This window comes from Camelus bactrianus, chromosome 12 (assembly GCF_048773025.1).
Source record: "Camelus bactrianus isolate YW-2024 breed Bactrian camel chromosome 12, ASM4877302v1, whole genome shotgun sequence".
In the NCBI taxonomy this organism is placed as follows: domain Eukaryota; kingdom Metazoa; phylum Chordata; class Mammalia; order Artiodactyla; family Camelidae; genus Camelus; species Camelus bactrianus.
The window spans coordinates 18,055,418-18,070,308 of record NC_133550.1 but is presented as its reverse complement, the minus strand read 5'-3'; the positions used below and the strand labels follow the sequence as shown (position 1 = coordinate 18,070,308).

At 54.3% G+C, this 14,891-nt stretch overlaps 1 protein-coding gene and 1 long non-coding RNA gene across 11 annotated transcripts in view; one reads left to right on the top strand and one right to left on the bottom strand.

Annotated features, from left to right (window-relative positions):
- HDAC7 (histone deacetylase 7) overlaps nucleotides 1-2,857 on the bottom strand; it is a 34,865-nt gene extending 32,008 nt beyond the window's left edge. For 2 of the 9 annotated variants that reach the window (XM_074374971.1, XM_074374975.1), the window contains exon 1: nucleotides 2,670-2,857. In XM_074374971.1, the coding sequence (XP_074231072.1) occupies nucleotides 2,670-2,718 (49 nt within the window). In that variant the 5' untranslated portion in view covers nucleotides 2,719-2,857. Of the gene's footprint in view, nucleotides 1-2,202; nucleotides 2,556-2,669 lie in introns of those variants that run through there. The other 7 variants (XM_074374973.1, XM_074374978.1, XM_074374976.1 and 4 more) reach the window with 7 other exon arrangements.
- Nucleotides 2,858-2,998: 141 nt separating this feature from the next.
- Nucleotides 2,999-13,384, top strand: LOC141579393 (uncharacterized). Of its 2 annotated transcripts, XR_012510619.1 has the most exons (3): nucleotides 2,999-6,056; nucleotides 6,243-9,501; nucleotides 9,681-13,384. It is a non-coding gene; the product is annotated as an uncharacterized LOC141579393 (long non-coding RNA). The 2 variants fall into 2 exon arrangements; XR_012510618.1 differs by having other exon boundaries at nucleotides 2,999-9,501.
- The last annotated feature ends 1,507 nt before the right edge of the window (nucleotides 13,385-14,891 follow it).

Sequence of the window (14,891 nt, the reverse complement as noted above, 5' to 3'; positions counted from 1 at the left end):
CCATTCCCTGGCTGGGTGACCCTGGGCCTTACATTAGCTCATCTTCTCTCAGGCCCCTGACAACTCTGAAAGTATCACTTCTTTATGAAAGGCCAGGAGAAAGAAGACAAAAAGATGGTGGGGTCCCGCAGGCTTCTGCCTTCTGGGCCCCTGGGCAAGCACCTGCAGCTATGGGAGGGTCCCGCTCCCCACCCCATCACACAGGAGTTTCTCACTTCCAAGGGTTTTATATCCGGATTGAGGAGGGGATGGAGGAAGAGAAAGTTCCAGCTACCATTTTCAGACAAGGATAAACGCTGGAGTCCATTATCCCTGAAGGAAGTCAGGGGGGTAATAACTGCCACACTGGACAGCGATCCATCTCCTTACGGTCAGCCTCTCCTCTGTGGTCATTTTGTTCATAGGGAAACTGAGCTTCAGGGTCAAAGCAAAGTGACCCACTTAGATGCTTGGAACAGTCGGTGCCAAGACCTGATGCAGCCTTCCCAGCCTCAGGATCACAGCTTGAGACTTGGTGGACACCCCTGGGCTCAAGCTCAGGAACAGAGACCTCAGGAGAACACTGCCCTGGGGCCATTCCAGATGGAACACCAAGAGAAGTAACTCTGAGCCTGCTTTTGAGCCTGGCCATGCTGGGGATGAAAAACATCAGGGGACTAAAGGCAGGGAAGGGGTCTCAGACCTGGTTCCAGCCCAGGTTCCCAGGGTACAACAGAGTGAGACTGCTTTGTGCCTTAGTTTCCCCCAGAAATGACTGCAGAGAAGAGGAAGATTACTTATTGATTCAGGTGGGCAGAGGGAACAGAGAGCGGAGAACAGGAAGAATGATATGTTGAGCAATGAGGAGCTAAGAGATGTCTTGCAGAAGCCGTTGAAGTAGCTTCCAAGAGGATTGGTGTGAGCAGTGTGTGTGGCAGCCTAAGCCTTGGAAGACCTGGCCTATGGGGTCCTGTTGGGGAGAAATGGGCCACCAAGGTGGTGCATTAGGGGGTAGGGAACAGAGTCACATTCTCCTTTCTTTCAGCCCAATGTCTAGGCAGGGGTCTTGAGGAAGGTCCCCATGGGTCCAGGTGCAAGTCCAGAAACAGACTGATGAGTCCAGATGTTGAGTCCCCAGCAGGGCCACTGAAACTGGCAGGCAGAGCTGGGCCTCAAGCAGATGTTGAATGGGGATGTGGGGAGGGATGGGCAGCAGGAAGACAGTGTCCAGATGCAGGGGGAGGCCTCTGGGGTATGCAGGACAGCCATCAGGGACAAGGGAATGGCCTGGACTTGGTGGGAGGAGCACTGAAGGCTGGGGAGGTCAGAATGGGCAGCCTGGACAGCCAGAGGGAAGGAAATGGGGGTGAGGGTAGCTGGGTGGCCTGCAAGCCCCAGAGGGCTGTCTCCCAATCCACAGGCCTAGAAACTCTGGGCCCAGCTACAGCCCAGCTGAGCTGCCAGATTTGCCCCCTGCTTGCACTTCCCAGCACCAAGAGACCCCAGGCCTGGGGGGCGCTCATCCTGTCCCCTACCACTCACTACACAGCCCGCGGTCCCTGTCTTCCCGCGCCCCGCCAGCACCTCCGCAGCTCACTCGGGCACAGGTGTCTCTTCACCCTGATGGGTGAGCAAGGGTGGGGGGCGGTGCTCAGAGAAAGCTCGCTGTCAGAGACCCTCCCTCCCAGGGATCACTTTCCTCAGCGCAGGAGTCGGAGGACGGTTCGGCCGGGATCCGCGGGATGGGGGCGCTGATGTCCAGCGCCAAGAGCCCGGCCCCAACTCAGTGGGTCCTGCCCTTTGCCCTCGCGCTTCCAAATCTTCCGCCCCGGAGCACCGCCCCCTCCCGGGGCCACGGCGGCCGTCCCTCCCTCCCGGGTCCCCCGGTTCGTCCTCCCCACTAATGGGGGTGATGCGACCCCGGGCCCGAGCACTGGCGGCCCGGGGCCTCCAACTCCCTCCCTCGGGCCTGTCGCTGCCCCAGGGCGAGCGGATGTGGGCGCCCCGCGGGAGGCCCGAGCCCTCCGGCCCCGGAACCAGCCCCGGCCCGGAGCCTGCCAGAGCCCCGCGGAGCCGGGTGGAGCGGGCACGGTCGGGGGGACGCACGCCGGGCCGGGCCCGCGGGGCCGCCCGGAGCTCGAGCCGGAGCTGGAGCCGGAGCCCGAGCCCGGGCGGGCGGCGCTGGTTGCCGCGCGCAGGGCGGGGCGGGAGCCCAGTACTCACCAGCGCCGGGGCTGTGCATCCAGGGGCCGGGGCCCTCAGAGCGGGGGGCTCATGGCGGGGCGGGGGGCTGGGGCGCCGGCCTCACATCCCCCCGGTCGCCGGAGGCTGCGGAGCGACTGTGAGACGGCGAGAGGAAGGGAGGGGGCCGGGAGGGGGAGGGCCCTGGCAGCCCGGCCGGCCGGGTAGGATGACAATGGAAGGAAATGCTTTATCTGAGTCTGAGAGCGGGCCAAGGGGGAGGGGAGGGAGGAGGCAGGCGCTCGCGGCCCTGGGACACACCACCCCGCAGACACGGCGCGGCGCCCGGGCGGGCGGCGGACACCCAGCGCGGCTGGATCGCGGGGAGGCAGCGCCGAATTCTGAACGCGGGACGCGGCCCCGACCCGCGCGCGGCCGCCGCGCTGCCGCCCAGTCCCGGCCGCCGCGCGGCGCCGCGACCCGCGCACAATTCCCGGAAACCCAGATACCTGAGCGCACGCACCCTCGCAGACACCACGTACGCGAGCACACATCCATGTTTACCACGGGCAGAGTCGTTTACACAGACACGCTTCAGGGAAGGGCCCCCGCGCTCACAAGCACACACGTACGGTCCCCTGGCAAGCAGTTGCACGGTGGGACAGCGGGACACGCGTGGAGTCCCCGGTCCCGGCGAGGAATCCCAGACGGAAACCCCTGCCCCCAGCCCAGAGCGCGACTTGCCTGAGGAAAGTTCCAGGATCTGATTTGAATCACTGCCCAGCCCTCCCCCTCTGCCACTCCCCCCCCCCCACGCCTGCTGAGGGGGAATCGAAGGGTCCAGCCTGTTCCTATTAAAAGAAAAAGGGGTGGGGGTGGTGCGGATTTTGAAAGTTTTCTTTTTTTAAAGAAATTTCTCAAGGGATTTCCTTCCCTCCTCTCCTCTTCCTCTCTTCCTCTCAATCCTCTCCCCCTACCACCCCCCCTACTTTCCCCCTCCCGGTCCCTATGAGTCAAACTTCAGCAATGTGCCCAGTGTCTCCCAGTGCATTACAGCGGATCACAGAAATGTTCCAGTCTGTGAGTCGGAATGCAGCCGCCTCCAGCCCTCCCTCAGCTAATAAACTCAGCTCCGGGCTGGCTTTGCGCAGCGGCCCTCCCTGCCCGCCTCCCTTTAAGTGGACGGGAAGGTCAGAGTCAGGGGTCGGGGCTGAGGACCTCGCCATTGTGCTTCCGGGCCTGGCCTATCAGCCCTGTCGCCTCAGGCAATCTGCTGGGTCAGAGACACAGAGGCTCCCGGGAAGGGGAGAGGTCTGCACCCGGAAACACTAGGCTTTCCTGTAGTGTGAGGCTCACCACCCAAAGGCAGAGCACAGTTTTCCTCTGACCCGATCTTATCCTCCTCAATCCTGGGAACCCCAGAGTCCCAGCATTCTGCAGAAGAAGACATTGAGGCTGCGCCAGAGGCAGAGCCATGTCAGATCTGAAGTAAGCATCCACAGTGGCCTGGAAGGGCTTGGCCACGCGGAGGTCCAGCTCCTGACCATAGACTCCTTGTTCTTGCAAGCACAGCTCTGGCCTCACCACCTGTTGCTACTGCTTCCTACTTGGGGCCTTTTCCTTGTCCCAGCACTTACTCAGCAGGCAGAGCCAACCCCTCTGGACTTGTTAATTTATCCTCACAAACTCCTTTCCTGGCAATCAAGCCCTCCTCCAACAAGGCACCAGGCTACACACATCTCTCTTCTCCCCTCTGCCTCGTGCCTTTCTGCCTCCTGGTACTTAGTGCTCACTGATGTTAGTTGCTGTTATTATTATTATTTTTTTTTTCAGCCAAACTGGGCTGCTGGCTGCTCCTCGCCATGTCTTCATGCTCTCTCCCTTGGCTCATCATGTTCCCTCCAAAAATGAATGTCCTCTCAGCCCCTTCCTCCTCCTGTTGAAATCTTTCCAATCCTGAAGGTCTATGCCACCTTCTCCAGGAGACTTCCCCTGATTCCTATAGCCAGAGAGATTCTTTCCTTCTTTCCAAGGACCCCAGTCCAGCACATTGTCAGTCTTCCTCTGGACTTTGACCTTCATCCACTTGTCTACTTGTCTCAACTCTCTCTTCCTTCCCAAGAATATTCAAGAGTGGACACTCTCTGAGCCCAGCTACTTGTCTTCGTTACGAGTGCATTTCTCTGAGTGTCTGGCTAAGTTCCTTGCATAAAATTCAAGCTCCCTATGGGTTATTTGTTGAATTGCAACAGATGTTCATGGCCTTCAAGGACCATCCCTCAGATGGACACCCCCACATACCCTTTTTCCCTAGGACTCCTCATACTGACTCTGAAAAACACAAAGACACATGCTCTCCCCCCTCAGGTGTGTTTTCCCAGCCCTCCCTTGCCAATCAGACCACCCTCCTTCCAAATCCCTCTCCGTGCCCTAAGCCTCCAGAAAACTTGCTTGGTTGCTTCAAACTCCCAGCCTCTCCCCTGCTGTCTTTCTCCTTGAGCCCCAGGACATCCCCTCCTGATACCCATCCCCCAGGACTCCCGGAGTTATTTCTGGACTGAAATCAGGCCCTTGTTTGCTCATTTCTACCATGTGCATCATTCATGGATTTGTTTGTGAGCTTTCTTTTTTCTTTTTGACCTAATCACTGAGTTCTAAGAGATTGAGCCAAAGGGTATCTCCCCCTACCTTTGCCTGTCCCCACAGCACCCAGCACGTGGCTTTCTACCCACACCAGGACACACGGCCCACCCCAGCCCCCACCCCCGAGGTCTAGGCAGAGAGAAAGAGCAGCCCTCTGCAGGTGAGCCCTGCATCAGGGAAGCTGGACTGGGCCTTTCCCTCTCTTTCCTGCTTTATTTCCCATCAGCCCACCCCCACCCCATGGTTGAGTCTTAAGCCAGTTTCTAAGTCACACGTCCCTTGCTGGGATATGTTAGAGAGCCTCCAGGAACCCTAAGAGACATGAGGCAGAAAAGTGCAGGCTGCCTCTCTGTCCTCCACCCTGTTTACCATGGGAAGTTTTGTTTTGTTTTGTTTTGTTTTGTTTTGTTTTGTTTTAAGGCTCTTGAGTCCAGGCCTATCACAGACTGCTCAGCTAAGCACCTTGCAGAAGAGATTAGCCCCATAGGACCTGCCTTGGCAACTTCGAGTTTTTCTGGGGTCTCTGGCTCAAGCCTGAGGGCCCCCACCTTCTGCTTTCTTTGGGATTCTGGGCCTACTTGACCTCTTCTTTCTCTTTCTCCTTTCTTCTCCTTACTCAACTAGCTTTTACTATTTGCCATGTAGCAGCCCTCTGGCATCCCCCTGGTAGACATTAGATCATTTATTATTTTTTTAATTTATTTTTGTATTATTTAATTGTTTTATTTTGGCGGGATGGGGGAATTAGGTTTATTTATTTTCAGAGGAGGTACTGGGGATTGAACCCAGGACTTTCTGCACACTAAGCATGTGTTCTATGACTTGAACTATACCTTCCTCCCAGATCATTTATTCTTAACAGTGATACCTGCTATGCTTGTGATTAAAGTATGGCTCAAAAAGGTTACACACCTAGTACGTGATGAGGCCATTCAGGCATTCAACACGTGTTACTGGGAGCCCACCTTGTGCCAGGGTTCAAAGCTCCATCCAAAGTCATCTGGTCTAAACCTCAGGCTTCTGAGACCACTCCTGACCCAGCTTTCTAGATGTGGTAGCTGAAGCCACAGTCCCTCCCCTAACCCGCACTTCCCCCACACTCTCCACAAGCTAATCAGAAAGTGCTCATCCCCATCCTGGGTGAGATCTCGGAGGGACAGCTTCATTGGGTGAGCTGGGTCTTGCAGTCCAGCTTCTGAACCTGCAATCAGATGCCAATGCACAGGGTTTGGACTTGGATACAAATAGGGAAGGTAGATCCCAGTCTCTAAATAAAGGGTTTCATGGGGCCAAGTATAACAAGTGGAAGGAATGAAGGAATGAAGGAAGGGAGGGAGGGAGGGAAGGTAATTTGTTTTCATTGAGCATCTCCTTTGTATTATGTGCTGTTCAAGGCCTTTTCACTTGTATCTCGCTATTATCCCCATTGTTTTAATTAGCAAACTGAAGCTCAGAAAGACAGAATGATTTGCCCAAGGCTGTAGAGCCAGTAAGTGACTTCATCTCAAACGTGCCTGATTCAGAGCTGTGCAGACTCTTCTAGCAGGTCAGAACAATGCAGAAGCTGCAACCAGGACTCCCGTCCCAGTGCAGCCTGGTTACTCAAGGTCCTCGCTGATCTTCGCGTGACATTCGACATGCCAAGTTTCCCTCCTTGTTGACCCCAGCTGTGGCCTCTCATCCCTGGGTCCCACCTTTGTCTGTTGCATTGCACAGGTGGGATCAGAGGAGCTATGTAAGTATTCTGGCTAGGGTTGGGGGTGTGGCTTTGGGGTGCATCTGGGCAGACCCCCATCCAGGATTTCAGGATCTGAGAGAAGAGGCGATACATCCTCCTGGGCCACAATTGAATGGATAAATCAAGAAGAAGCTGGGGCATGGCTACCAGTCCAGATGGCCTGGGTTGGGAGGTGAGATGACTGTGGGGACAGAGGCAGGTGGAGAGAACTAAGCAAGTTCCTTCCCCGTCCCCCTACCTCCCTCCAGTGTCAACAAAGGTGATGTGGTTTCCCCTGTGGTCTGTTGCCCTAGACACCTGCAGTTGTGAGTATATGTGTATGTGTCTAGGTGCCAACCATGCCGTGGCAGGACACAAGGAGAAAGCAGTGGGACAGGATGGGGAGGGGCAGGAAGCCAAAGATAAGGTCTCCTCAACCCCAAGATGAAGAAGTCACAAATGAGTGAGAAAAGATGGCAGAGGCCACCCCCTTGACTCTTCCAGGAACCTCAGGAGGATGCTCCAAGAGGGGTGTCGTGGGTGTCAGGGCCCTGGGCTGGGGCTGGGAGTCAGGGATCTTGAGTGCTAGGCCCAGTTCTGCCGTTAACTTCCTGGGCCACACCTTTCTAAGTCTCAGTTTCTTGCTCTGTAAACGAGCAGTGCCGCAGTTACCTGCCTCACAGGGCTGGTCTGAGGTCATATGAATAATATACGCAAAAGTTTGGACCATTGTGAGTTTTTGAACTATTACAGTTGCTCTCTCACACACATATACTCCACAGTGGCGATAAAGAACAAAAACAAAAATAAAAACAAAAACACAGCCTCTACCCTCATATTGATCACAAGGTGTTCAGTAGGAAATAGAACAAATACGTAAAATACTTGAAAGCCTCTTGTGAAGCCAACTATTTAAAAAACCTCCCTGCTGTGTGATCTCGGCCAAGTTGAGACCTCTCTGGGCCTCAGGTGTCTCACCTGTTAAATGAGAGCTGGTTTAGGTCATCTCTCCTTATTTTTCTGAGTCCAGAGCAGTTTTCTGATTCTGTTGTTTCAAGTGCCTGATTCAGGCACTTGAGGACCTGGCAAAGAGGAAAGACCCAGGCAGATCACAGCCTAAATGAAGCCAGCGGGTTTTAAGCTGGGTTTCGGAGAAGCCCAGAAATGTCAGTCAGTTGAGGTGGGGAGAGGGGGTGACATTCCAGGTAGAGAGAATGGCATGTGCAAGGGTGAGGCAAGGAAGCAGAGGGTGGCGAACAGATTAGTGAGGCTTAGGAATGAGGCTGGTGAGCACTGGGGGATCCTGGGGAGGAAGTCGGGACCTGAGGAGAAGAAAGGGGCAGTCCCCAGGGCTGAGGCCGCTGAGACTGAAAGTAGGAGGATGGGAAGACACTCTCTCAGCTCCAGAGGCGGGTGCCAAAGCCCAGCCAGCCAAACTCCACCCAGGAGAGAGAGAAAGATAGGTCCCCTTGCCAAGAGGCCCCACCTATGGGTCTGGCCCATTCCTCCCTTCCTTTCTCCACAGCCCTGCTCCAGCCTCGAGGTAAGCGAGGGCCCCCGAAGCCAGAGCCTTGTTAGTGAGGGAAACAAACGGATGGCACTGCCCTGTCCCTCCGACCCTCCGTGACAATAATGCCAGTGGCGAAATAATAACAGTAATGATGCTGATTGAAATGTTGAAAATTGGGAAAGTTGTGTAACAGGAACTAACAGAGTGTCGTAGGTCAATTATAATTCAAAAGCAAACAGGCAAACAAACTCCTAGAAAAAGAGATCAGATGTGTGGGGGGAGGGGGAATTGGAGGAAGTCAGTCAAAAGGTACAAACTTCCAGTAATGAGATAAGTAAGTACTGAGATGTAATGAGAATGTCCATGATAAATATAATGAGCACTGCTGTATGTTGTAAACGAAATTGTTAAGTGAATGAATCCTGAGTTCTTATCGCAGGAAAAAAATTTTTTTCTATTTCTTTAATTTTCTGTCTATATGGGATGAAGCAAGTTCACTAAACTTGTGACAATCATTTCATGACGTAAATCAAATCATTACGCCACACATCTTCTACAGTGCTGTGTGTCAACTACACCTCAATAAAACTGGGAAAAAATAGTAACTGATGATGATGATGAAATAAACTACGCATCACTTTTGCCCTCTGATCAAAGCCCACAGCACCAAAATCTCTTGTTGTGGCCCTTCCACTTACTAGAATCTTTGCTCCTAAGAGCTGCAAGTGATCTACAAGATTATCTAGTCTGTTGGATCCCCTAAACCTGACATTATATCAAAGTCATGTAGCAGAACCTGTGAAAAACAGACTCCTGGGCCCTCTCACAGTCCCCGTCAGACACTTCGGGGTGTGAGGGGTGGGGATACCCAGCAATCTGCAGCTCCCCAGGTAATTCTAAGGTGTGGTTAGGTTTGGGACGCTCGGCTCTAATCAAACCACTCCTTCTACAGATGAGGAGAGTGAGGACCCAGTCTCCCCACCGGAGGGAGATGTCATGGTTAATCTGTGACCCGGTGCAGGCGGAGAACTCAGGCGTCCCAGCTTCTAGGTCAGCGTTCCTTCCACAGCCCGCACTGCCCACCCCAGAGATGCCTGTGCCAGCAGAGATTACGGTCAGGGAGGCAGCCACTGGGCCATACTCTAATCATGAGTGAGAAGAAATTCGTCTGAGTTGCAAAAATGCCTTTCTGCAGCCAGCTCGCAATTACTCGCTCCAGTGGCCCCTGCAGGGACTCTGTGGCCTGCCCACTGGTGGGCTCGGGGGAGTTCAGCCTTGATACATGCCCCCAGCAAGACCCCGGTAGCCCCAGCTGCTGTAGTGGCTGGAGGGCAGGATCTCACCTGCTTACCAATCTTAATGGTTCCTCTTTGGAGGCACTTACCTCTCTGGCCCAGGATTCTCCAAGGAAGACCTTGAGGAAGTCGTGGCCTAAGGACACTGACCTCTCTTCCCAGGAGTGTCTTTTAGGGTGAGTTCGGACTATGCCCCTCTGTGCAGCAAAGCTGCTACAAGCTGAGGTGAGGGTGAAATGGGGTGAGGGTAGCTTCACAGAGGATGAGTGGGAAGTAGCCACCCACATGCAGGCACCGCTGTACTCTTTTTCATTGAATATAATTTCTTATTTATTGAGCATCTACTCTGTGCTAGGTTCGTGGGCACAGAGGCAAAGGAAGCCACAGTCGCTGTCCTTGAGAGGCTCACCACCTGGAGAGCAGCATACAGCCAAAGAAAAGAGCCTGGAGTGGAGAAAACAGTCGGATGAGGGACTCCAGCACCAGTGCCACAAAACCGACGCTGGGTCCAGAGAGTCACAGAAGCTCCACCCTGGAAGGGACCTGCTGGACCATAGGGTCCTTGTGGGCGAGAGCAGGGGTCCTGCTCTGACCTGCCCCACTTCTGTGCCAGGAACGGCGGTTTTAGAAGTCTCTGCCATGTCCTTGCAACCCTCACTCCAACTTGGCCTGAGTGGGGAGGGGCAGGAGGGCACACAGGCAGGGAGACAGATAGCCGCTCTCCCCTTGGGCAGACCCTGAGGCTGGCTGCAGGCTGCTCTGCACGGAGCTTTCAAGGAACCATGTCAAACCCCTCGAGGACTGGCTGGCGGGAGGCTGTGTTGTCCTATGGCTAAAAGCAAGAATCTGGAGTCAGGCTGCTTGGGCTGGCATTGGTCTCTCTGACTATTTGATCTTAAGCTTGTTATTTGGCCTCTCGGAGGCTCGATTTCCTCATCTGCAAACTGGGATGTGAAATGCCTGCCCCATGAGGGTTGTTGTGAGGACTGACAAGGTCGGAACGTGAAGTGCTTAGCGCAGAGCCTGCTGTCCACTGGGCTGTGCCAGGTGTGGGGCTCAATGCTAGCATTCGTGATGGAAGACAGAGTCCTATCACTTCTGTCCCTCTAAACCAAGTTGTCCCTGACAACTTCAGTCTCAACAAGTACTGACCTAATTTATGCAAAGAAACCCAGTCGGGTCTATAGCTTGAGCTGTCCCCTCCTGGAGCCCAGCAATGGGAGTGGGGAAAACATGTGGGACCTTTTCTGATGCCCCCTGTTCCCCCCAGGTACTCAGGTGTTCTCTCAGAGCTGACTCAGAGTTGAGGGGAGCCTGAACCGGGCTGCAGGGAATGCCCAAGCCAACTAAGAAAAGGCCTTGCCTGCTCTCCAGAATCCTGGCACTGCACATCTGGAGTGATCTGCACATCTGGCGGCATCCCTGGGGCAATGGCCACAGCTGCTGACATTTGAGGGAGGAGAGCTCTAGCTCCTCAGTCAGGGCCTAGGGGGCTATAAATAACTAGCTAAGAGGACCAGGGGGACGAGGTTGACCTTTGAGGGGGCGGGAGCGGCTGGCGACTTCCCCCACCCCCTTGGGTCCAGCGCCAAAGTTTTAGCAAAACAGGAAGAGGCAGCAGCAGCTGCTGGGAAAGTAGGAGTGGCTCCCCTTCCCCCATTCGCCTGGGGCCTTCGGATCCCAGCCAGGACCTGGGAGAGGTGGAGGCCTCTAAGCTGGGGGGAAGGGAGGGGCATACCCACACGGACTGGCCCCAAGGCTCCTGGTGCCCTCCTATGGCTCCGCTGGGGCCTAGGCAAGGGGGGATAAGACAGAGTGCAGCCCAGTGGGTTATGCTACCCGCACCCCCACCTCTTCCCTTTCTGTGCCCCTATCAGAGGGACAACAAGAAGGACAGACCTAGAAATGGAGCATAAAATAGATATGCAGCCCAGCCTGTACACCCAGAGGCCCATCTTCCACTCTCATCCCCCACCAGCCCACAGGTGGGCTGAGCCTAAGCCCCAGTGGATGGATGGGAGAGAGGGCCCTAGACAGGAGGAAGGATGCCTCTGGGCTTCTGCAGAGGGGCCCAGGGCTGGCCCATGGAATGATGGAGAACTTCCCCCATGAACTATTGAGGGAGGAGATCCAAAGCTCTGGGTGGCTCTGGGGGACTCTTTTCCAGGAGTACCTTGTTCACAGGAACAAGCTCCGCAGAGCCACGTGCTAGTTCAGAGGGCCTCATGGAGTCCAGGATGAAAGGGGCTGTCCAGAGAGTGTTGCTTTGCTTTGCCTTGGCTGGGGGATGCTGGCCACTGAGCGTCTGCCCTGTGCTGTCTGGTAGTTGGTGACGTCTGGTTGGAACTTTGGCTGGTGCATATCTACAGTGGGTCTATATCTGTATCTCCATCACTGGAGCCTCTCACCCTGGAGCTGGGAGGGGCTGGACCAGCACCACCCGAGAGAAACAGAATGTGCGCCATGTATGTCACTTTAAATTTCCTAAAAAAAAAGGTAAAACTAAATAGGTGAATTTCACTGTAAGAGTATATTTATTTAACCTAATATATGTAAAACATCCTTCCAGCATGCAATCAAAACAAAAAATTGTTAATGAGACATTTTACATCCTGTTTTCATACTAAGTCTTTGACATCCAGTGTGTCTTTTACACTCGTGGTGCAATTCAGTCCTGACTAGCCACGTTTCAGGTGCTCCACAGCACCTGTGTGAACAGCACAGGTTTAGAGGACTGTAGCTTAACCTCCTCTTCAGCCCATCTAGTGCCAGCTGGAGGAGGAGGCCAGTGAGGTCAATGTCAAGGGCTTATTTGCTCTAGGAGGAAGGCCACCCACTTTGGCTTTCAAGCATCTGTCTCTAGACCTGGAACCAGTCCTAGTATCTAGACAAGCAGGGAAACTGAGTCACATCTCCCTATACAACTGGCCTCCTCCTTCTCTTCCCAGCCCTCATCCCCTGAGCTGAAAGATGGTAGCATCTCATTTCCTTCTCAGGTGTGCTAGCCTCTGCGCTCCTCTCTCTCCTTCCAAACACCACTCCAAACCCAGAGGTCCTCAGGCAGCAGGGTTAGGGACTATGGGAGGAGACGCAAAGTTGGAGGGAAATAGAGTCAAGCTGTGGACACGTGGAGTTGAAGTGCTGGTGGGACATTGGGTTGTTGAGTGGACACTTGCTCTCTGGAGCTCAGAAGAGGAGGAAAGGACAAATAAAGAGCTGGGACCATCGGTGAGACATGGAGTTGCTAGTAGGAGTGCATGAGACCACAAGAGCAGGAGAGAAGAGAGGAGAAAGGGGAAGAGGAGGAAACTAGGACGATGGCTAAATACACTTGAGAGAACAAAGGTTTTGAGTGGGCAGAGGGGTGGCCGCGGTGAAGGGAGCTGAGAGGGAGCAGTCCAGAGGTTTAAATGAAGCAAGAGGAAGTGCCACCTCAGAATCCAAGGTGGGGAGAACGTCATGAAGGAGAGATTTGCACTCGATTGCAACTGATGATGTTTTAAAGCCCGTCTTATAGGTAAGAGCTTACACAAACTGGTAGCAAACACTGAAACAGCAGTGAAATAAAGTTCAAAGCCCAGAAACGACTCTTCAGGGAAAGAGGAAAACAGCCAGTAAGCAAAGGTAGAGGAATGTTCGACCTGATCGTCGTCCAAGTAATACCAGTTAAAACAAGATGAAGGCGGCGTAGTTTTCAAACATTAGGGAGAATGTGGTGACGTGTATGTGTTGTTTTTGGTGGTGTCACCTTTTTTGAGGTCAACTTGGCAATATATAGTAAGAGCTAGAAAATGTTTTTACCCTTTGGCTGAATAACCCCACCCAATGTACCCTCAACTAGAATTCGGTAATCAAAATTCAAGGAACGGGAGTGGAATATATGTGTAATAATATTCACCACCACGTTCTTTACCATATGGAAAATTAGAAATAATTTGAACACCTACAATTGGAAAATTGTGAAGCAAATTATCTTTCCACTGAATAGAAAATTATGAAACTGTTAAAAATGTTTATGAATGCATCATAGGAGAATAAAGATTGGTGCATGCTCTTTGATGGCAACTGTATTTTTTAAAAAAAACTAAACAACCTAAGCAGAGAGGAAATACGTGTAACAGGTAATGATTGTGTCCAGTGCTGTGAGTATACACGTTTTTTCAGTCGTTTAATATAACTGTCAACATCGTGAAGAGCGAGTGAGGATGAGGGTTGACCAGAAGTCTAGACAGGGCTGCAGGGAGGGTACTGGCGGAGGTCTGGAGTTCATTCCTCCAGCAGGTGTATTTCCTGGGCGCCTTCCATGTGCCAGGCCATAGCAGGTATTAGCTTAGCACTCTCCAGATGGAAAAAGCCCAGATTCCCTGTCTGGGTTCCAGGGGGCTCTGTCCACTGGAGGCTCCTGGAGCTCCATTGGCTCCCGTGCCCTGGGCTGGGCCTGGAGGGCCAGCACCCCCGCCCCGCCCCACCCCCGAGGACCGGAGTCAAGAGCAGGCACCGGGGAAAGGGAGCGGCGTGTGTGGGGAGCGGTGGCCCCCGTGGGGTTAGGGGAGGGCTGAGGGGGTCACAGCAGAGCTTAGAGTGTGTGAGTGCAGCTCTGCCCCAGGGGGAGGGGTTGGCAGGCTGTGGTCGGCCACCTGCTGTTTCACAGAGCCCTGAAGGCGACAAGAGATGTGAGTGGGCCATCACCTCCACTGCCCCCCACAGGAACTCTACCTGGGCCCCCACCTACAGGCACCATCCGGCCTGGGCAGCCTCCTGCTCCTCCCCTCAGCTCTGCCGCAACACCGACACACTAGGGCCTTGAAATAACACATCTTTATTTATGCCATCATTTCCACATAATTTGCCTATGATTCATCTGTTGTTAAGAGGCATTAAAGCCTCCAGCCTCAGTTCCCAGGCGCCCACCAGTCCCTGTCCCACCCCTCCCCTTCCCACAGCCTCTTGCCCAGCTCTCACCCCCACCCTGGCACCCCCCAGTCCCAGGGCCTCTTCCTCCACAAGCCCCCCCACCCCTGGTTCCTCCCTATTTGGCAGTTTCTGAGGGAGACAGGGGCTAAGATGGCCCACCTACATCCCCAGCCCAGACCCTGGCCTGATGCCAGCCCTGCTGAGACCCCAGATGACCTCACACCCCAGGAAGAGGGAAGAAGCTTCCTGTAGAAGCAGGAAGCTATGAAACCCCTCTCTGCGACCCCCACCCCCCACTTCCTCAGGCTGGATTTTCCTCATACGTTGAGGGTCCCTCCCTCCCCCTCATTCTGTTTCCGACAGGGCCTAGGTGTAGAGTTTCCACCATGCTGTGTGTGTGTGTGTGTGTGCGTGTGTTCTCATACCCTCATTACCCAGTTTTGGGGACCCCTCCCCCAGCCCCCCACCCCAGGAAATCTAGGTAAGTGGGGGAGCTACAAGGCCGGGGAGGAAGAGGGCGAGGGGCTAGGAGGGGGCTGCTGGGCACCGGGCTGGGGTGGGGGAGCTGCTGTGGTCGGGTTATCTGATGTGAGGAGCCAGGTGTGCTCTGGGGGTGGGGGAAGAGCCGCCTGAGTGAGGCAGAAACTGCAGA